Source organism: Tamandua tetradactyla, chromosome 9, assembly GCF_023851605.1.
Source record: "Tamandua tetradactyla isolate mTamTet1 chromosome 9, mTamTet1.pri, whole genome shotgun sequence".
NCBI classification, from domain to species: domain Eukaryota; kingdom Metazoa; phylum Chordata; class Mammalia; order Pilosa; family Myrmecophagidae; genus Tamandua; species Tamandua tetradactyla.
The window spans coordinates 5,780,586-5,802,758 of record NC_135335.1 but is presented as its reverse complement, the minus strand read 5'-3'; the positions used below and the strand labels follow the sequence as shown (position 1 = coordinate 5,802,758).

General features: G+C 40.5%; 1 protein-coding gene and 1 pseudogene across 14 annotated transcripts in view; both read right to left on the bottom strand.

Annotated features, from left to right (window-relative positions):
* TESMIN (testis expressed metallothionein like protein) overlaps positions 1-22,173 on the bottom strand; it is a 178,666-nt gene that overhangs the window by 119,335 nt on the left and 37,158 nt on the right. For 2 of the 14 annotated variants that reach the window (XM_077115466.1, XM_077115468.1), the window contains 3 exons: positions 15,265-15,402; positions 11,921-12,096; positions 8,662-9,718 (listed from right to left, as the gene is read on the bottom strand). The exons of 11 other annotated variants lie outside the window; for them this stretch is intronic. In XM_077115466.1, coding sequence (XP_076971581.1) covers positions 9,526-9,718; positions 11,921-12,096; positions 15,265-15,402 — 507 coding nt within the window. In that variant the 3' untranslated portion in view covers positions 8,662-9,525. Of the gene's footprint in view, positions 1-8,661; positions 9,719-11,920; positions 12,097-15,264; positions 15,403-22,173 lie in introns of those variants that run through there. One more of the 14 variants, XM_077115469.1, reaches the window with a different exon arrangement.
* Positions 15,409-21,658, bottom strand: LOC143646301 (protein lin-28 homolog A-like; annotated as a pseudogene).

Below are 22,173 nucleotides of genomic sequence, written 5' to 3'. Positions count from 1 at the left end.
TAATTACATACAGTATCGAATAGGGATTATTCTGCCTTTACGAAATGGGATTTTGATTAAAACATGGTTTTTCTAGGATCCATACTTCCTTTCAAACTAGGACAGCAGTCAAAACAGTGTAGTACTTACACAAGGACAGACATAGAGACCAATGAAAAAGAATTGAGAATCCAGAAACAAACTACATATCCATAACCAACAGATTTCTGACAATGATGCCCAATATACTCAATGGGGAAATAATAGTGCTAGAAAACTGGATACCCACAGGCAAAAGAATGAAATTGGACCCTACTTAACATCATATACAAGTTAACTCAAAATGGATCTAAGACCTAAATATAAGAGGTAAAACCATAAAACTCCTAGGATAGATCATGGTTAAAAATCTTCATGACCTTGTATATGGCAATGGATTCTTTGATATGTCACCCAAAGCATAAGCAATAAAAGAGGAAATAGATAGAATGGACACCATCAAAACGAAAAAATTTTTGTGCAAAGGACATTCAGAGAGTAAAATGACAACCTACAAAATGGGAGAAAATAGTTGCAAATCATACATTTGATAAGGGTTTAATATCCTGAATATATTAAGAACTCCTACAACTCTATAACAAAAAACAAACAAACAACCTAATGTAATAATGGGCAAAGGACTCGCAAATAGACATTTCTCCAAGGAAGCATATGAAAAGATGGCTAAACGTCATCAGCAATTAGGAAACTGCTAATCAAAACCACAATAAGATACCATTTTCCCCTGCCACTAGGATGGCTATTATTAAAAAAATGGGAAAGAACTGGTGTTGTCAAGGATATGGAGAAATTGGAAGCTTCATGCATTGTTGCTGGGAATGTAAAATGGCACAACTGTTGTGGAAAACAGTTTGGCAGTTCCTCAGAAAGTTATCATATGATCAAGAAATTCCACTCCTAGGTATAAACCCAAAAGAATTGAAAGCAGGGTCTCAAACAGATACTTGTATACCAGTATTCGTAATAACATTATTCACAAAAGGTAGAAACAACTCAAATGTGCATAGACAGACAAAATGTGGCATCTCCACACAGTGGAATACTGCTCAGTCACAAAAAGGAATGAAATTCTGAAAAATGTTACACCATGGCTAAATATTGAAAACATTATGCTGCAAAGATAGATATACTTGCCAATGGAATCTAATAGAATGTTCAGATATAGACCCTCTCATCTATGGACAACTGATCTTTGATAAGGCAGTCAAGCCAACTCACTGGGACAGAACAGTCTCTTCAATAAATGGTGCCTAGAGAACTGGATATTCACATGCAAAACAATGAAAGAGGATTCATATTTCACACCCTATACAAAAAAATTAACTTAAATTGGATCAAAGACCTAAACACTATCTCTAAGACCATAAAACTACGTTAGAAGAAAACATAGGGAAATATCTTATAAATCTTATAATAGGATGCGGTTTCCTATAGACCTTACACCCAAAGCACGAACATTGAAGAAAGAAAGAAATCGGAACTCCTCAAAATTAAACACTTTTGTGCATCAAAGAACTTCGTCAAGAAAGTAAAAAGACAGCCTACAAAATGGGAGACAATATTTGGAAATGATATATCAGATAAAGGTCTAGTATCTAGAATATATAAAGAGATTGTTCAACTCAACAACAAAAAGACAGACAACCCAATTACAAAATGGGCAAAGTACTTGAACAGACACTTCTTAGAAGAGGAAATACGAATGGCCAAAAGGCACATGACAAGATGCTCAACTTCCCTGGCTACTAGGGAAATGCAAATCAAAACCACAATGAGGTGCCATCTCACACCCACCAGAATGGCCATTATCAATAAAACAGAAAATGACAAGTGCTGGAGAGGATGTGGAGAAAGAGGTATACTTAACCACTGTTGATGGGAATGTCAAATGGTACAACCACTATGGAAGGCAGTGTGGCAATTCCTCAGGAAGCTCAGTATAGAACTGCCATATGACCTGCCAATACCATTGCTAGGTATCTACTCAGAGAACATGAGGGCAAGGACACAAATGGACATTTGCACACCAATGTTTATAGCAGCATTATTTGCAATTGCGAAGAGATGGAAACAGTCCAAATGTCCATCAACAGACGAGTGGCTAAATAAACTGTGGTATATACATACAATGGAATATTATGCAGCTGTAAGACAGAATAAAGGTATGAAGTATGTAACAACATGGATGAACCTTAAGGGTATTATGCTGAGTGAAATTAGCCAGAAACAAAAGGACAAATACTGTATGGTCTCCCTGATATGAACTAAAATTAAGAAATGAACTTGGAGAATTTCAGTTAAGGACAGAGGTCATCAGGAGATAGAAGTAGGGTAGATATTGGGTAATTGGAAGTGAAGGGATACAGATTGTGCAACAGGACGGATTGTAAAAATTCAGAAATGGATAGTATGATACTACCTGACTGAAGCACAATAATGTTAGAACACTGAATGAAGCTGAATGGGAGAATGATAGAGGGAGGAGGCCTGGGGGCACAAATGAAATCAGAAGGAAAGATAGACAATAAAGACTGAGATGGTATAATCTAGGAATGCCTAGAGCATATAATGATAGTGAATGAATGTACAAATTTTAAAATGTTTTTGCATGAGGAAGAACAAAGGAATGTCAATACTGCAGGGTGTTGAAAATAGATGGTAATTAATATTTTAAAACTTTAACTTATGTGTGAGACTAAAGCAAAAAAATATTTGCTGCAAAATTTATATTTTGACTAGTGCATTTCCTAATATAACTTATGTGGACAGCTTAATTGAACACCATAATACTTGGAACCTTGAGTAGGGCATGAGATTTTGTAGGTTTGTCCAGAGTGATGCCCTGATAAATCCCAGAGTGATCTGAACAGCGAATAAAAAAGTATTTGCAAAGCTCCTTTGGGGGAATGGCAAGAAAGGGGGGAAACACAACTTCCCCAAGTAGAGAATTCTTAATATTCTCACAAGCAGTGGGGACAACCAAAGCAATAGTTGGAGCCCTCAGTCTGCGGGTTTGCTCACATGAAACTTAACCCCACAAAGGATAGGCTAGGCCTACTTAAAATTAGGCCTAAGAGTCACCCCCAGAGAACCTCTTCTGTTGCTAAGATGTGGTCTTTCTCTCTCAGCCAACACGACAAGCAAACTCACTGCCCTCCCCCTTTCTACATGGGACATGACTCCCAGGGGTGTGGACCTTCCTGGCAATGAGACAGAAATCCTAGAATGAGCTGGGACTCAGCATCAAGAGATTGAGAAAAATTTCTCGACCGAAAGGGGGAAAAGAGAAATGAGACAAAATAAAGTGTCAATGGCTGAGAGATTCCAAACAGAGTCTAGAAGTTATCGTGGAGGTAATTCTTATGCATTAAATAGATATCACCTTTTTAGTTAAGGTGTAACAGAGAAGCTGGAGGGAACTGCCTGAAAATGTAGAGCTATGTTCCAGTAGCCATGTTTCTTAGATGACTGTATAATGATATAGATTTTGCAATGCAACCGTGAGATTGTGAAAACCTTGTGTCTGATGCTTCTTTTATCTACCTTATGGACAGATGAGGAAAACATAAGGATTAAAAATAAATAATAGGGGAAACAAATGTTAAAATAAATTTAGTAGATTGAAATGCTAGTGATCAATGAAAGAGAGGGGTAAGGTGTATGGTATATATAAATTTTTTGTTTTCTTTTTCTTTCTTTTTCTGAATTGATGCAAATGTTCTAAGAATTGATGCAAATGTTCTAAGATCATGATGATGAATATACAACTGTGATGATATTGTGAATTACTGATTATATATGTAGAAAGGAATGATTACATGTTAAGAATGTTTGTTTGTTGTTATATTTTTAAAAAATTAAAAATTAATAAAAAACAGTCCCCTATTTCTAAGTTATCTTCCAAGCCCCCAAGGGGTGAATAGAGCTGGGTACGCACCTCCAGCAGCAACCCCTCTCCACGTTGTCCCAGATATTGATGGGGCAGAGAGTATACAGCAAGTGGTGCTCAGTGTTCCGTGAATTGAAAGAGTTAATATTGTTCATGTCAATGTTACCCAAAGCAATATACAAACTCAACGCAGTCCATATGAAAATTTCAGCAGCTTTTCTGCAGAAATTGAAAAACTGATTCTCAAATTCAGACGGAGCTGCAAGGGGCTCTGAATAAACAAAATCATCTTAGAAAGGAAAGATAGGGTTGGAAGACACACTTCCCAATTTCAAATTGTACCCTGAAGTCACCATAATCACAACAGTGTGGTAGTGGCATAAAGATAGACAAGTAGATCAATGAAACAGAATTCAAAGTCCAGAAACAGACCCACACATCTACAAACAATTCATATTGACAAGGGTGCTAAATGTATGCAGTGGGAAAAGAAGAGTCTCTTCAACGAATGATGTTGGGAAAACTGACATTCTCATGTAGAAGAATGAAGTTAGATTCCTACCCCTCACTATATACAAAAATTGACTCAAAATGGATCAAGATGTAGGCTCTCTCTAGGCCAACACAACAAGGGAATCCACTGCCCTCCCCTCCTATGTGGGACATGACTCCCAGGGATATGAATCTCCTTGGCAACATGGGACAGAAATCCCAGGATGAGATGGGACCCAGCATCAAAGGATTGAGAAAACCTTCTTGACCAAAAGTAGGAAGAGAAAAAATGAGAAAAAAAAATAAAGTGTCAGTGGCTGAGAGATTTCAAGCAGACTCAAGAGGTTATCCTGGAGGTCATTCTTATGCATTATAAAGATAGCCCTTTTCAGTTTATGGTGTATTAGAGTGGCTAAAAGGCAGTACCTGAAACTGTAGAGCTGTGCTCCAGTAGCCTTGTGTTTGAAGACGATTCTATGAAGATATGTTTACAATGTGACTTTGTGGTTGTGAAAACCTTGTGACTGATGTTCCCTTTATCTAGGGTATGGACAGATGAGTAAAAACATATGGATTAAAAATAAATAATAGGGGGAACAAATGTTAAAATAAATTGGGTGATGGAAATACTAGTGGTCAATGAGAGAGAGGGGTAAGGGGTATGGTATGTATAAGTTTCTTCTTTTTTCTTTTTATTTCTTTTTGTGGAGTGATGCAAATGTTCTAAGAAATGATCATGGTGATGAATACATAACTATGTGATGATATTGTGAGCCATTGATTGTACACCAAGTATGGGATGTTTACATGTTAAGAATGTTTGTGTTTGTATGTGATTTTATCAATAACAGTATTTTTTAAAATGTACTGGGCTCCTATTTGGAATAGTGGAAATGTTTTAGTAATGGATGATTGTGATGGTAGCACAACATTGAGAATGTAATTAATGGCACTTGAATATATATATATATATGAATCATATATATATATGAATGTGGTTAAAAGGGTAAATGTCAGGTTGTATATATGGTAACAGAATAAAAATTAAAATTAAAAAATTCATGGATCTATTCTACCCAAACAATGACCCCTAAGTGAACCATGGACTATAGTTAATAGCAAAATTATAAAAATGTGCTTTCATCAATTTTCACACCAATGCAAGGTGTTAATAATAGGGTGACATCTGGGAATCCTATATTTTATGAATGATTGTTCTGTAAACCCACAATTTCTTTTAAAAATTTTTAAAATCATTTAAAAAATGGACCAAGAACCTGAATATTAGAGCTAAAACTACAAAACTTAAAAGATAACACAGGGGGGCAGTGCAATGGTAGCTCAGTGTTAGAATCCTTACTTCCTGTGCTGGAGACCCAGGTTTGGTTCCCAGAACCTGCTCATGTTAAAATAAAAAAAAAAAAAGAAAACTCAGGGAGCAAATCTCCATCACCTGGAATTCAACAATGGATTCTTAGATAACACATCAAAAGTACAAGAAACCAAAAAAAATAATAAATTTGACTTTGTCAAAATTAAAAACGTGCATTGAAGGAAATTATCAAGAAAATTCAAAAACCTACAGATTGGGAGAAAATAGTTTTAAGCCACATTTCAAATACAAGTTTCATATTTGGATTATAATAAAGAAAACCTACAACTCAACAACAAAAAGACAAACAACCCAAGTTAAAAATGAGCCAAGGACTTAGACTAGACATTTCTTCAGAGAAGATACACAAATGGCCACTACACACATGAAAACATTCCCAGCATCTTTGGCCATTAGGGAAATGCAAATCAAAACAGCCATGATATACCACTTCACATCCACAAGGATGGCTATTGCTTAAAAAAAAAGCCCAGAAAATAACAAGTGTTGGCAAGATGTGGAGAAACTGGAATTCTGTTTTCATTTTTGGTAGGAATATAAAATGGTACAGCCACTATGGAAAGCAATACAGTAGTTACTCAAAAAGTTAAATACAGAATTACCACATGACCTGGCAATCTTACTTCTGGATATATATCCCGAGAAAGTGAAAACAGGGGTTCAGACAGACACTTTGTACAGCAGTGTTCATCACAGCATTATTCACAATTGCCAAAAGGTAGAAACAGTTCACATGTCCATCAACAAAGAGTGGATAAACACAAGGTGGTACAGACACACAATGGAATATTTGGCCATAAGAATGAAATATGTGCTACAACATTGAAGAATCTTGAAAACATGCGGTGCCAGTTTGAAGTATTTTGCACTCCAGAGAAGTCATGTTTTAATCTGGATCCGATCTTACAGGGATAGCCGTTTCTTTTAATCCTGATTCAATATTGTAGGGTGGAAACTTTAAATTAGATTAAATCCACAGAGATGTGGCATGTCAAATTGTAGGCGTACCCTTTTGATTAGATGGAGATTTGACTCCAACCATTCCAGGTGGGGTCTTGATTAGTTTACTAGAATCCTTTAAAAGAGGAAACATTTTGGGGAGAGCGCAGAGCGGGGCAGATGTGGATGCTTGGAGGGCAGTTGCTTCAGAGCTGACGCAAGACCTAGACGTTTGGAGATGCAGGGCCCAGTGGACATCACTGTGTGCCTCCCATGAGATACTGAGCAGGCCAGAATCCAGAGCGGTGTCCCAGAGGAGCTGTGTGAAGGCCTACAGACGTCAAGTGAGGGACCCCATAGGAGACAGAGGCTGAAAGCAATGGAGCCTGGAAGCAAGGGACCAGCAGATGCCAGCCACATGCCTTCCCAGCTGACAGAGGTGTTCCAGCCCATTGGCCTTTCTTGAATTAAGGTACCTTTTCCTGGATGCCTTAGTTTGGATATTTTCATAGGCTTGAAACTGTAAATGTGTAACTTATTAAATTCCTTTCATAAAAGTCATTCCATTTCTGGTATATTGTATTTTGGCAGTTTCACCAACTAATACACATACTCAACGAAAAAAGCAAGACACATAAGGACAAAAATTGCATGATATCGCTTACAAGAGATGATTAGAAATAGCAAATTTGCTAGAAAGCAGATTAGAGGTTACTAGGGTTGGGGAGTATGGGGAAAAGGGAAAAGGGGGAAATTTGTTAACATTAAAAAAAGAGAGAGAAAAAGTAGTCCGAAGGTCATGGAAAGCTAATAGGGAGTTTAAAGTAGAACAGTGACAGGTTGAATAATGCATCAAATAAGGTGAGACTAGGGGCAGAAAAGTCTAGAAAGGAAGCATCTGTAGCAACTCACATGAGAAGTGAGGATGGTTGGAACTAAGGTGGTGGCAGTAGGGACACGAAGGAGGACAGGAAGGAGGGGGCCAGTTTAAGAGCTATTTCGTGACTGTGGGAAGTGTGTGAGAAGGCATGATGACAAACATTCTCCCCAAAGAGAGTAACTGCTTTAGGACTGTGCTAGGTTGAATTGGGAGTTGTTCCAGACCATGAAACTACTTCCTGCTCAGCTCTTACCCTTCTCCCTTAGAACAGAACAGTTGTAACAGGGAACTCTCTCCATGGGCAGTTAATGCCTGATACGGGTGGCAAACTCTTTCTATTTGACATCTAGAGATCATCCAGCTGTTCTTGAAATTCCAATTTTTACTTAAAATGGCCAAGTAATTTATTTCGATCACCATTTCGGCTCATATATATACTGAATAAGCTAAACAGATCTTCTGGGCAGAGTGAAGAATTTCATTTATTATTGCTGTTTTGAATAAAGAGCATTCCATGTTGCAAACTGTGGACTTACAAAAAAGAGAAAGAAATTAATGAATGGATGGTTGGATAGATGGAGGGGTGAGTGGGTGGGTGAATGAAGGATTGAAACACCCCATGCAATAAAAAAACAAACAATAACTAGTACAAGGGGATGGTGCAGCTTGTGAGATCTCCAGTTTCTCTGCCTTCAGCTCTCTGCAAGAGTATAAGGATCCCCGGGTGTCCAATGTGGATTGAAACGGAGAAGAATTAAGCATTTCCCCCCTTTGGCTGTCTGTCAGAACTAGGCCCTTCCAAACGCAGCTCTACAAAATGCCAGGTTACTCCTCGGCTCCTCCATCCCAATGTGCCCAGCGGCAGGCCAGCAGCCAGACTCCTTTTCACCAAGTGCTTGCGAGTTTTATAAACATTCTGTATGTGCCAAGACCATTAGTGACCACAGAAACATGAAAAGACACAATTTCAATATGGGTATTTGTGCAATGAAAACATTTTCAGTTACTAAGTTAATTACAACAAATGACGACATTTGAAATTTTTATTCATCTTTGCTTTTGCAATAGAACCAAAAGAGCGTCAATTTAATAACTAATCTTACCTCACAGTTGCTGCAAACTCGCTATTTTAAACATATTTTACAAACAATAATGATAATAACAATAATTATGGAGAAGTTAATTGGATAATAGAGCTTTTCCACAATTCAAATAGAAACACTTAAGAAACTAGAGTTTTATGTCCCACAACTCAAGACACTACTGAGGAAAACTTGGCTGAGGCGCCATTGTTCTCATCTCAAGGAGGTTGGAGGAAGAGACAGATAATTTACGTGTCTCTGGGGAAATGTCTACACTACAGAAATTATTTGGGGGCATTCAGTAATTCTCTGGAGATTTTAAGTTGTATCGTAATGGCCCATCTGGAGAATTTATTTCTAAATAAATTGGGGGGGAAAAAACAACAAAAAACCATTAGAGTTGTAATGCAGAGCAGCCTCTAGAGGAAAATTCCCTGGGGAGCTTGAAGTCAACAGGAACGAACTTGTTTTCTTCCTCTGCCTGACTTTCCCCCTCCCTCCCTCCATGTTAGCACAGACAATTCTCCCAGGATTACCAGTGTTACAGGAATCCCAGCTCTACTCTTCCTGAACAGACAAACAACTGTAATACCACACACTTCTCAAACAAGAGAAATGTGATCACCAACCCTTTAGCAAGCTCTGCATCGACTCTCTAGGTCTCCAGGGCAGAGGGAAAGTCCCACCTGCATGCCCAGGTGGTTGTTGCAGACCAAGCTTCCAAGGTCCTGGGCACCACCTTCCCAAACTATAGGTTTCATTCAGAGTATTGAGACCAAACCTAAATTCATTCCTAGCCCACTTCACTGCACTACTCAACTTCCAACCCTTTGGATTTAAATTCAATGTGCAGAATCTGCGATAAACATCTTCCAAATTCCTCGAGGACCCTCTGCTCCGCCAAGCACTGCGAACAGCTCTCCTTCTCGGCCTCCTCCCCTTGGGCCAGCAGGCAGGCACACGTGGCCTCCACCACTTCCCAGGAGATGCACGAGGGAGCCTGTCTGTTGGAAATACCAGGTAAAAGGTCACATGCAATATATTAAATGGAACTATTCTTGTTCACAACATTATCAAGTGTCACCAGGTAAAATCTAATGTTGTCTCCTTAATATAGGAAACTTTAATTGTGACAGGATGGAGGACAACTTTTAGAAGAATAATGCAGAAGACAGGTGACTCCACCAGCTCCTTGACCTTCTGCACAAACAGATATGAAATTCTTTGAAAAGGAGATCTGCTGACAAACCCAGAGGATCAGGCCTGGGAGGTCGGGCAGCGGCCTGGATAGGGCTCTCAGATCCCACGACTACCACTGCAGTCACATGCAGGCTGTGACCTGAGTTGTGGGCCCGTGGCCTGTACTAAGAGACATCAGTCACCCCAGCCATCCTTGATGCTCCTCCAGGGGCATTTGGGGCTACAAGGACAGTGGGTGGCTCTGAGGACTCGCCAAGTCTCCTGGGGGGCACTTTCTGGATGGCCTACTCTGAATTTCCCTGCGAGCCTTGACTGCCTAAGGTTCTGGAAGACAAAAGACATGCTGTCATAGAGGACCAGCCATTTTCTCCAGTGAGCTGCAGGGAAAACTGGATTAGGCTTACAGCTACCCAAATAGTGCTCGAGCAGAAACATTTTAGGAAAACTTTACAAACTATTCAGAAGTATGAGATTGTGAAAACAGAGATCAAGGTTGGGATGGGTTAAGTTTTCTCTATAAGGACAGCCCACAGATGGCAAAACTGTTTTTGGTGAAGATGAACAGATAGAGTTTTGACTCTTCTAGATAAGAGGCTGGGGCCAGCACAGCCATCTAGGGAACAGGTGACTTTCCAAATTTCAGGGAATGAATTACAGTGTGAAATTTCATCTTCACACATAATTTGACAGACTATGCAGCCACCTTTGGTACTTTTTACTGATAAGAACAAATGCAGGTCATGATGACAATTATTTCTGATGTCTCTAAACAAATAAACATAAGTTTGGCTTTGTACAATAATGTGTATTAATTATGATGATTTGACCCATTGCACTGAACTCAAAGAAATTTCAAATAGATTGATCTAGTCTAATCTATAGTAAAATCATTATTAAACATTTAAGACCCCAGGGAATTATATGGCCTCAAAATAATTACTGTGGAAACCATTTGCACAACAGTAAAGAATATAGTATGCTTCGAGACCATCTCTTGGTCATTACCTCACGTGCTGGTTTGAAGGTATTGTGTAACCCAGAGAAGTCATGTTCTTTAATCCTTATTCAATATTGCTGGGTAGGATCTTTTTTATTGTTCCCATGGAGATATGACCCACCCAAATTGTGGGTCGTAACTTTTGATTAGATGGTTTCCATGGAGGTGCATCTCTACTCATTCAAGGTGGGGCTGCTTACTGGAGCCCTTTAAGAGGGAACCATTTTAGAAAAAACTCAGAGCCAGCAAAACCCTCACAGCCAGAGATCTCTGAAGATGCAGAAAGGAAACACCCCCGGGAAGCCTTATGAAATGAGGAGAGAAAGCTAGCAGACATCACCACGTGCCCTCCCAGCTGAGAGAAGTATCCAGAAACTAGAGGCCCCAGCAGATGCCAGGCAGGTGCCTTCCCAGAGGGATTCTGGACAGCATAAGCCTGTCTTGAGTAAAGGTAACCTCTTGTTAGTGCCTTAATTTAGACATTTTCATTGCCTTAGAAGTGTAAACTTGCAACTTACTAAATTTCCTTTTTAAAAGTTGTTCCAATTCGGGTATATTACATTCCAACAGCTTACAAACTAAAACACTTCAAATGATAAAAATGGCTTAGGCGTTAATCATCTGTAGACCACTCCCTTTGACGGAAGATCAGTATTACTCTTGATTAATTCCAATCAGAGTCCGAACACTGCCGCCCCTTGGGGTGATTCCTATATGACCCTTTTGCTCTGTACAAAACGTAGCTAACTCAAAGTGAAGTAAAAAAGGCGGGGCTCAGAGGACAGACAGGACAGCACAGGTTTCCACAGGGGGTTGGGGAAGTGGGGTGGTCTCGGGCAGACTAGGATTCATCCAAGTAGGGGCAGGGTGGCTTCCCCATTTATTCCCCACCCCTTGCTCTCCCCCTACAGGCACATACCCATTCTTCCCAACTGATAAATCGTTTTTACTCTCCTCTCAAATCGATCTCTATTTCCCTTATTAGGAGGGATCATTTCACAGTACCTACCTATCTTTTCTGAATTGTGGTGGTCCCGAGAATTTTGTTGGTGACAAATGATGGCTGCCTTCAAAATCTCCAGTTTCCACATAGTTTGACAGATTCATTAATGTTTTTCGTTCTGGGCTTTCTTCATAATTTTTGCAACCAATACATTTGCAAATAGAAGAGCACATAATTTTGGCCTGGTAATATAAAATGCTTCAATAAAATTAGGTTGTCTTAAAGCTATAGGCTGAGCCCCCAGTCTTGGGGTTTGTTCACATGAAACTTAAACCTACAAAAGATAGGTCAAGTCTACTTAAAATTTAGGCCTAAGAGTCACCCCCAAGAGAGCCTCTTTTGTAGCTCAGATGTGGCCTCTCTCTCCAGCCAACACAACGAGCAGTCTCACCACCCTCCCCCTCTCTGCATGGGACATGACTCCCAGGGGTGTGGACCTTCCTGGCAATGTGGGACAAAGATCCTGGAATGAGCTGAGACTCGGCATCAAAGGACTGAGAAAAACCCTAGAATGAGCTGAGAATTAACATCAAGAGACTGAGAGAACCATCTCGACCAAAAGGGGGAAGAGTAAAATGAGACAAAGTGTCAATGGCTGAGAGATTCCAAACAGAGTCGAGAGGTTGTCCTGGAGGTTATTCTTAGGCATTAAGTAGATATCACCTTGGTGTTCAAGATGTAGTGGAGAGGCTGGAGGGAACTGCCTGAAAATGTAGAGCCGTGTTCCAGTAGCCATGTTTCTTGAGGATGATTGAACAATGATAAAGCTTTCACAATGAGACTCTGTGAATGTGAAAACCTTATGTCTGATGCTCCTTTTAGCTACTATATCAACAGAAGAGTAGAACATATGGAATAAAAATAAATAACAGGGGGAACAGATGTTAAAATAAATTCAGTTTGAAATAGTGGTAGGTGAAGGCAAGGGGTGAGGGGTATGGTACGTGTAGTTTTTTTTTTCCTATTATCGTTTTATTTCTTTTTCTGTTGTCTTATTTCTTTTTCTAAATCGATGCAAATGTACTAAGAAGTGATGAATTTGCAACTATGTGATGATATTAAGAATTACTGATTATATATGAAGAATGGAATGATTTCTAAATGTTTTGTTAATTTTTTTTTTAATTAATAAAAAAAGAACAACAAAACATAGGATTGTATAATTCAGACAGTGAAACCTCTTGTAAACCATGGGCTGTAGTTAATATCACAACTATAAAAATGTTCTTTCATCAATTGTAACAAATGTATCACACAAATGCAAAATTTTAATGATAGGGTCATATATGGAAACTCTATTTTATGCATGATTTTTCTGTAAACCTACAACTTCTCTAATTTAAAAAAATAGAAAAGGAAAAAAAAAGACATAATTTGGAAGCACTTTTTCTTTGACAATGCTTCCTTACCTGTTCAGACTTTATTTATATACCTTTTAAATCAGTTATATACCTCTAAAATCATTCAAATGAATAAATGTTTGTTTAAGTGAAAAAAAAATTAGGTTATCTTACAGTCCAACAAAAAAAATGACAAATACCATTTTGGACCTTAAATAATTCTTTGTTTTTATGTGTGGTCTGCAAATTTTCATGTTAAAAAAAAAAAAAAGGCCAGAGCAGAGGCCTGTGCTGTGCAGTAACAGCGCATCTCCTCCTGCATCGCCCTCGTGGGGGCTGGGGGACTTAGGGGATGACTGTGGGTGTGAGCCCTGCGCAGAGCAGGAAGGGAATTGTTCTCCATTCTCTACTGGGAATACCAGCTAACAGCTTCATTTCACCCTTGTTTTGAATAAAAACTGCTTTAACTTTTCAGTACTCCTCCGGACATTAAGGGTATTTTATGCTAGCGTCTCTGGTTGCAGGGCATTTATGGGCAAGCGGACTCTGAAACACACTGGCTTATGGGAGGACTTTCTGTCTTTGCCTTCCCTTGGCACGCTGGGTCCAGCTCCCTTCATGCAGGCCCGAGTCCTGTCCCTTGTCCTCAAGAGCAATCAGAGTCACGTCCCCTGGCTATTGGGTTTACAAAGGCCCCGGGAAAGTCCAAAAGCTGGCACTGCAGACCACTACAGTTTTCGGCTTCCTCTTTATTTCAGGCCCTGGAGGGTGTCCCTCATTTTCCTTCCAGCTCAGAGATGCATATAAAGGGGCATCTGTTTTTTCATTACACACCTCTGGGCATTATTAAACAGAAGGTTTTTCTGGATTTCTAGTCTGCTCTATTGCCAGAAACTGAAAGACAGTGATGTGTCCTTCCTCTTTGCCCCCTCCTGGCCTGGGCCATGGCCTGGCCTATGGTCGGCCTTTAGAAATGGAGCCAGGGACTGTCCCCTGGCAGTCAGGAAGGGCACCCTGAGGAGCAGAGGCGATGTGGCAAGCACAGTGTGAATGGCCCCAGGCTGCAGTGACCGTCCTGAACTTATCTCTCTCTGCAGCACTTTGACTCTATTTTCAGAATCCTAGGCTGGGGGACTGCTAAGCCTGCGTACACAGATCTTTTAATATGTCTCCAGAATTAGGGGCTTTTCCTTATGCCTGACATTCTATGACAGCCTTTTAATATTAAATTCACAGGTGTCCCAAAGACCTCAAGCAAAGAAAAGGAGAAACTTTTAATGAAGGGTTTCTCAGCTGCTTTGTTAAATGACCGAATTTCTCCTTCTCTTCCCTCCTTTCCTTCTATGCAAGGAAAATAGAGATCAAAAAGGGAGGAGGAAGAGGGAAGAGATTAAAGAAGAGACAGAGTTTACGGCCATTAAGATTTTGAGAAGAAGAAAAAGCCGTGTCCAATAATTGGTCTGTGCCTTGGTTTCCTGGCCACTGTCCAGTCTTTTGTCTCGATAGCTAGTCCTGGTCAAAGACCCCTGGCAAATGGACGCCTGCTGGACAGGGTGCCATGGAGACCTGGAATAAAACAAGCCTTGGAGACTCACTGCACACCACTGCCCCACTGAGATTATCTGCACATGCCTGGGGAGGGAGAGGCCTGGCCCACCCCCAGATGCCCTTAAACTGCTGACCAGTAGGTGTGGTTTAGCCCTACAAGATCAGTAGCCACAGGACCAGCAAAGCCACTGGACACACAGCAGGACCTTGGGCAAAGCTACAGGCTTCCAAACGATGCCCATGGTGAATTTACTTGGATTTATGAAGTCCAATTTATATGTGAGGTATTAATAAAGATTAATTTGGGTGTTCTTTTAGTACTGTAGAAAGAACCAGATTATATTTCTCTTTTTGAAATACAGTAAAAGTGTGTGTGTGTATTTTCTAAGTTTTAACCACAAAACTTACTTAGGCCAAAAAACTTGTTTTTCAATTACTAATGCTAGGAAATTGATGACCCACCTCATAGCATTCGCAGTAGTTCTTAAGACAGCCTGACCTCTTACAGTTACATCCTTTGTTATGTCGGGGCTTAATGTCTCCCAATTTTCCTTTCCCAATTTTTGGTTGGAAAGCTTCTGGATTTCTATCAAGACATGCCTAAGATAGAAAATGCAAAACTCCATCAAGATGTATCTTATTATTCAGAAGTGGTGTTGACTGAAAGGTGTCTCATTTACTTGCCAATGCAATGTGGTTCTTATGTTTAAAAAGCTACAGTAAGCAGTGAGTCTCCTAACATAATTAAGAAGGTGTACCCCTTCTTGTTTTGTTTTTTCACTACCAATAAGTCTTTACTTATTCATTGTATTATCCCAGGGAAAGTGGGGAAGGGGAAAGGATTAATATGTTAGAAAATGATAGAAAGAAAACTACCCAGTACAAAATCAACCATCAAAAAACATACCCCAGTGATAAGGTCACCAAAGCCCAAGCGGGCTCAGTTGCCTGCAGTTCACGAATGAGGGGAATGGATTAGAGAAAGGACAGGTTCACACTTTCCTAACCTCCCTTCCTCCCCGTAAATTCAAGATTCCATACATAGCTTTGGTTTCCTAGCAGTAAACATGGTGTTACATTCTTCTGTCTCCTATTAAACAATCCTGAGGCCACTTTGACATAAGTTTCTTGCACCTGCATAAACGTTCCTGAATGATTTGGAGATACATTCATCTTCCCTTCCTTGATCTCTTAGCTCCACTTTCTACATGGAAACACCCCTACCTCACTTTTTCTCTACCCTAGGGTTGCTGATTAAGTAGGTTTGGTCAATCCAAGTACAACAGTGTTAATCTTTTGACACAGATCACATAGAGGAATGGTCTTAACTCAAAAGGTTGGGTATGAGGGATGGAGTGTTCTTAGGTTCTTCAGGTTTCTTTTTTGCAAAAGTCATTGAGGAGTTGTGGCAATAACCTCCAAATTAAATGTGTATGAGGGTTTGGGGAGGCAGAGCTAGAGAGAGGCGAAGGGATAAGTTTTTAGGACAGATGATCTAGTCCAAAATAGGAAATAGGGGAACATGAAATAAAGGATGGTTCAAGATTCCCACTTCAAAGAGAGGCCCCCAAGCATGTTTCAGATCCTTCTGCCTGCTGCAGAATCTTCTATCAAAGATGCTTTGGTTATTTTTCTTCCAACACACAAAAAAGAAGTTTATAAACAATAAAAACCCCAAAAGAACATGGAGAAAGACCAACACATTATATTTGTACAAATTAGGCCACCTAGCAATCACCAAATCAGTGACTCATGAAATTCTACAAGGCCCAGACAAATATATAAACTAGAGGGAGGCAGCATTTGGGGGAGACAAGAAACTAGGATCATGATATTCTCGCAAGCAGTGAGGACAACCAAATCAATAGGCCAAGCCCTCAATCTTGGGGTTTATTCATATGAAACTTACCCCTGCCAAAGAATAGGTTAAGCCTACTTAAAATTTGGCCCAAGTGTCATCCCCAGAGAACCTCTTTTGTTGCTCAGATGTGGCCTCTCTCTCTTTCTCAGTCAACCCGGTAAGCAAATTCACTGCCCTCCATGTCTCTACGTGTGACATGACTCCCAGGGGTGTAAACCTCCCTGGTAGAGTGGGACAGAAATCCTAGAATGAGCTGGGACTCCATATCAAGGGATTGAGAAAATCTTCTTGACTGAAAGAGGGAAGAGAGAAATGAGACAAAATAAAGTGTCAGTGGCTGAGAGATTTCAAACAGAGTCGAGAGGTTATCCTGGAGGTTATTCTTATACATTATATAGATATCCCCTTTTTAGTTCAAGGTGTATTAGAGAGGCTAGAGGGAAGTGCCTGAAACTACAGAGCTGTGTTCCAGTAGCCATATTTCTTGCAGATGATTGTATAATGATAATAATGATATAGCTTTTGCAATGTGACTGTGTGATTGTCAAACCTTGTGTCTGATGTTCCTTGTATCTATGTTATGGACACATGAGTAAAAAATATGGATAAAAAAATAAAAAATAATACAGGGAACAAATCTTAAAGTAGATTGAAAAACTAGTGATCAATGAAAGGAAGTGGTAAGGGTATAGAAAAAATACAGGGGGAACAAAGGTTAAAATATATTGAGTAGATGGAAATACTAGTGGTTAATGAGAGAGAGGGGTAAGGGGTATGGTATATATGAGTTTCTTCTTTTTTTAAATTTATTTTTCTGGAGTGATGCAAATGTTCTAAGAAATGTTCATGGTGATGAATATACAACTATGTGATAATATTGTGAGCCATGGATTGTACGCCAAGTATGGAATGTTCATATGTTAAGAATGTTTGTGTTTGTATGTTGTTTTGTCAATAAAAATATTTAAAAAAATAAACAAACAAAACCTAGGATCCAACACACATCACCCAATGTGTTCTATTGCATTTGCCCTGTTACAATACAGTGAGGAGGTAGGTCTGCAATGATCCCACGGCAGCATGTCAACAAAACCTCTTTCTCCTTCAGCTACTATGACACTACAGTCACTACTGCAGCAGGATAGAGATTGGCATTGGATGCCACAAAGACACCTTTATTTATGGTCTCCCTGGAAGCCAAGCAGGAAAAGTCCAGAATTTTGAAAGGTTAAGGATTTTAGTCTTTGCTTCCTACATCCATTCTTGGACACACACACATTGTACATGGCAGACCTAGCCTAAATCAGTGAAGGATGGATTTGATGTACCAAGCAAGTTCTAAGCCCTAGGATTAAGAGGCTGGGAACAGGAATCCCTTATTACACATATAGATAACTCTTATCTAACCTTGGCTTCTTCTCTTGATCTTTAAATTGACCCAGCTCTCCTTATCTCTCTGTACCATCTTCCCATTTAAACTAATTTCCAATTTTCCAGTAGGATATCATGTCCTGGGGATATCAAGTCCCCCCACCAAGATGGAAGAGGGGATGATGCTATGGACCCCAGACTAAGAAACACGGCAGTGCCAGCTGCCCCCTACCCAACCTATCCCACTTTCTCCTCTCTGTGGATTGATACCTGCTCCTTGGAACTTCCCCCCACACACACACTGTGACTCAATTCTGGGCCTCTGGGAGCAGGGTAGAACTGTGGATCTCTTCTTCCTCCTTAAAGTAGGATGGCTTTCCCTGTGAGCTGGGGGTCTGTTGAGCTTTTAGTGGACATTAGGCCACCCTGTGGCTGATGCTCTGGCAGAAGTGGCAATTCTTGCGCTGGGGTGGCAGCTTGCTTTCCTTGGCACGATGGGTCTAGATCTCCACAGCTGTAGCACCTGTCTCCTTTTTCTTTCTTTCTTCTGTTTTTTTTTACATGGACATGTACCAGGAATCAAACCTAGGTCTCCAGCATGGCAGGCAAGAATTCTGTCTGCTGAGCCACGATGGCCCGCCCACCTGTCTCCTTTTGATCTGTGCTTCTGTATGTTCTGTATGTAAGGCACCCTTTGGCTGCCTCTCACTCCCAATACAGAACACCCCATCAAGTCCAGTGACACAGATAGATTCCAGGCCCTTGGCAGACTTCTGAAAGGTGAACTCCACTGTCTCACCCTCCTTCAGACTCCAGAAACCCTCCATGTGCAGTTTACTGTGATGTACAAAGACATCCAATGGGGGGTTGAGCGCGACCCCAGGGTGGGCAGTCATAACGGGAACCCGAACCTTATCCACACGTTGAACCACTTACTGATGCTGGCACTATGCAGCAACTGTGGCTCCTCGGCCTCCCTGGCCTTGATCTCTGGCGCCTTCTCTGCCACCTTGCGCCGACATCTGCAAGCTGCTGGATGGACACGGAGCCCACGGTTGCTACCTGAACCTGGAGCCCCAGACCCCAGGTCAGGCAGCTGCTGGCCCCAGAGAAGTCCAGAGGCAAAGGGGTGGTTTGGAGAAGAGGCAGCTACATCTTCCCTGGCACCCCTTGTTTTATTTCAGATCATTTCCATACTTAAAGATAAACTATAGACATAGTTTCTTCAGGCTTTGGCTTTTCCTGAGTCTCAAAGTCCTTATATTAATTGTAGAAAACTAATAGAAGGTAAAGATGCAAAGAAAATCATTGTTTCCATGTGGGCATATTTCTTTCTGGTACTTCTTGCACAGTTTCAATTTTTTTTTTAAATACCAAAAAAACACCAAACAAATGCAAACATTCTTAACTTTTGATCATTCCGTTCTACATATAAAATCACAATATACATATATAATTCACAATGTCATCACATAGTTGCATATTCATCATCATGATCATTTCTTGGAACATTTGCATCTATTCATAAAAAGAAATAAAAAGAAAACAGAAAAAAATTCATACATACCATACCCTACCCCTCCCTTTCATTGATCTCTAGTATTTCACATTAAATTTATTTTAACATTTGTTCCCCATATTATTTATTTTTATTCCATATGTCCTACTCGTCTGTTGACAAGGTAGATAAAAGGAGCATAAGACACAAGGTTTTCACAATCACACAGTCACATTGTGAAAGCTATATCATTATATAATCATCATCTAGAAACATGGCTACTGGAACACAGCTCTACATTTTCAGGCAGTTCCCTGACACTAACAAGGTGATATCTATTTAATGTGTAAGAATAACCTCCAGGCTAACCTCTCAACTCTGTTTGGAATCTTTCAGCCATTGACACTTTATTTTGTCTCATTTCATTTTTCCCCCTTTTGGTTGAGGAGGTTTTCTCAATTCCTTGATGCTGAATCTCAGCTCATTCTAGGGTTTTTCTCAATCCCTTGATGCTGAGTCTCAGCTCATTCTAGGATTTCTGTCCCATGTTGCCAGGAAGGTCCACACCCCTGGGAGTCATGTCCCACGTAGACAGGGAGAGGGTAGTGAGTTTGCTTGTTGCGTTGGCTGGAGAGCGAGGCCACATCTGAACAACCAAAGAGGTTCTCTTGGTGACTCTTAGGCCTAATTTTAAGTAGGCTTGACCTATCCTTTGCGGGGTTAAGTTTCATATGAACAAACCCCAAGACTGGGGGCTCAGCCTATAGTTTTGGTTGTCCACGCTGCTTGTCTTGCACAGTTTTTTATATAACTTTGAAGTCCTGGCATTTTAAGAGCTTACTTTTATGAAACATCCACCTGGCGCCAGGCATTTTGTGTCATTTGTACGTGTTCTCTCATTTAATTCTTGCAGCCAACTTGTGAAATAAATCTATCCCTGCTGTACAGATGCAGAGATTGAAGCATGGAGAGGTTAAAAGCTGAGACTCATGGATGGTAAAAGCCAACCCAGCCCCCAAATCCACAGGCTACCCCTGAACCAAACCCCTGCCTGGGCCACACCACCTCATCCTGCACACAAGGCTCTAAATCCTGCTTTGTTTTTGCGTTTCGACCTATGTGCACACACATATATGTACATATTTTTTAATTTCAAAGTGAACCCGCTCTCTCTGAACACTTGGAGGTCCCTGCACTATGCCTTCCTTGGGGTTGTGCTGTCCACCAGCAGGGCCGCATCGCAGAATGTCCTGTCACACAGCGCTAGTCAGGATGCAGCTACTTCTGCTTGTGCATTTCTGCTTTTAGTGGAGTGGGACAGACACGCAGTGCACGTGTGTGCGCCACCAGCCAGCCCTAGGCCAGGCAGAGCTGCTTCTGGACCCTGGGGAGGTCCCTCGTGGTTCCCTGTCAATACACGCCCATAGGCACCACAGTTCTGACTTCTAGTTCTTTCATTTTGCCTGTTTTGGAACTTCATCTAGGGGAAATCATTCAGCATGTGCCCTTTTATGTTTCACTTCTTTCCTTCAGCAGAATGTTTGTTAGATTCTTCCACTGTGTTGGACGTGGCTGCATTTCCTTCCTGGTCATGGACAAGTGGTGTTCCTTCTGTTCCATGTGATATATCACATTGAATTTGTCCTTCTATTACTGATGGACATCCAGGCTCTTTCCAGTTTTGGGCCATGATGGATAAAGTTTCTGTGACTATTCCTCCACACATCTTTGCGTGGATTTACACGTTGACTATATGCTTAAGGACTGGAATTGCCAGGTCAGAGCACACACAAAGGTTTAACTTTAACAGATTTTGCCAAAAAAACTTACTCCACCTTTTAAATAAATAACTTTACACTTTGTTGATAGAATTCTTTATCCCTAAAGAAACTGCTACTGTTACGAAGTTCAGACACACCATAATTTTCTTCTGCCCTATAATATCAGGCTGTATTGAAGTTAATCAGATATTTTCAAATGATTCGTTGATTTATCCATAATTTAAGAGGGGAATTAAGTTATTTTATGATAAAACACATTTTGTTCTATTTGTATAATCAATGGTTATCCATGTTCCCAGTGTATTCTCGAGGACACTAGGAAGTGCCTACCTGGGGCAGGTGCATGTCCCCAAACCTAACTGTCCCACTCTTTTCCCTGATTATCTTTTGTACCTACAGAAAGGTATAAAAACTGCTAGGCCCTGCAATTTAGCCTTCAGCAAGTGGCCTCCAGGGCAATCCGAGGTGATGTCTTGCCTCTTTAGGAAAGCGAGAGATTAGACTCTCACCTGGAAGCCAAGGGCTATGCAACTAATAAATATGTAATGGCCTAGTCTTTTGCCCAGTGCTCTTCTTACAGTGGATTATCTGTTCTTTTTAAGACTATACTGCTTGAACTCAAACTTATCTGCTACATCCAAAATTTCTAAACCCCAATCAAGACAAATAATCCATTTGCACATTCTTAAATCAGAACTTTCCTAACTCTGCCCTATCTCTGAAGCCCCTATCTACCCCACGCCCCGACTACCCCCCACACACTGGTGGGAAAAAGAAGCTCTTTCTCTGGCTTCTGCTCTCATCATAGCCCACCATCATAGGGCAAACCTGAACATTCAGGAACAGAGTTGTATTTAATG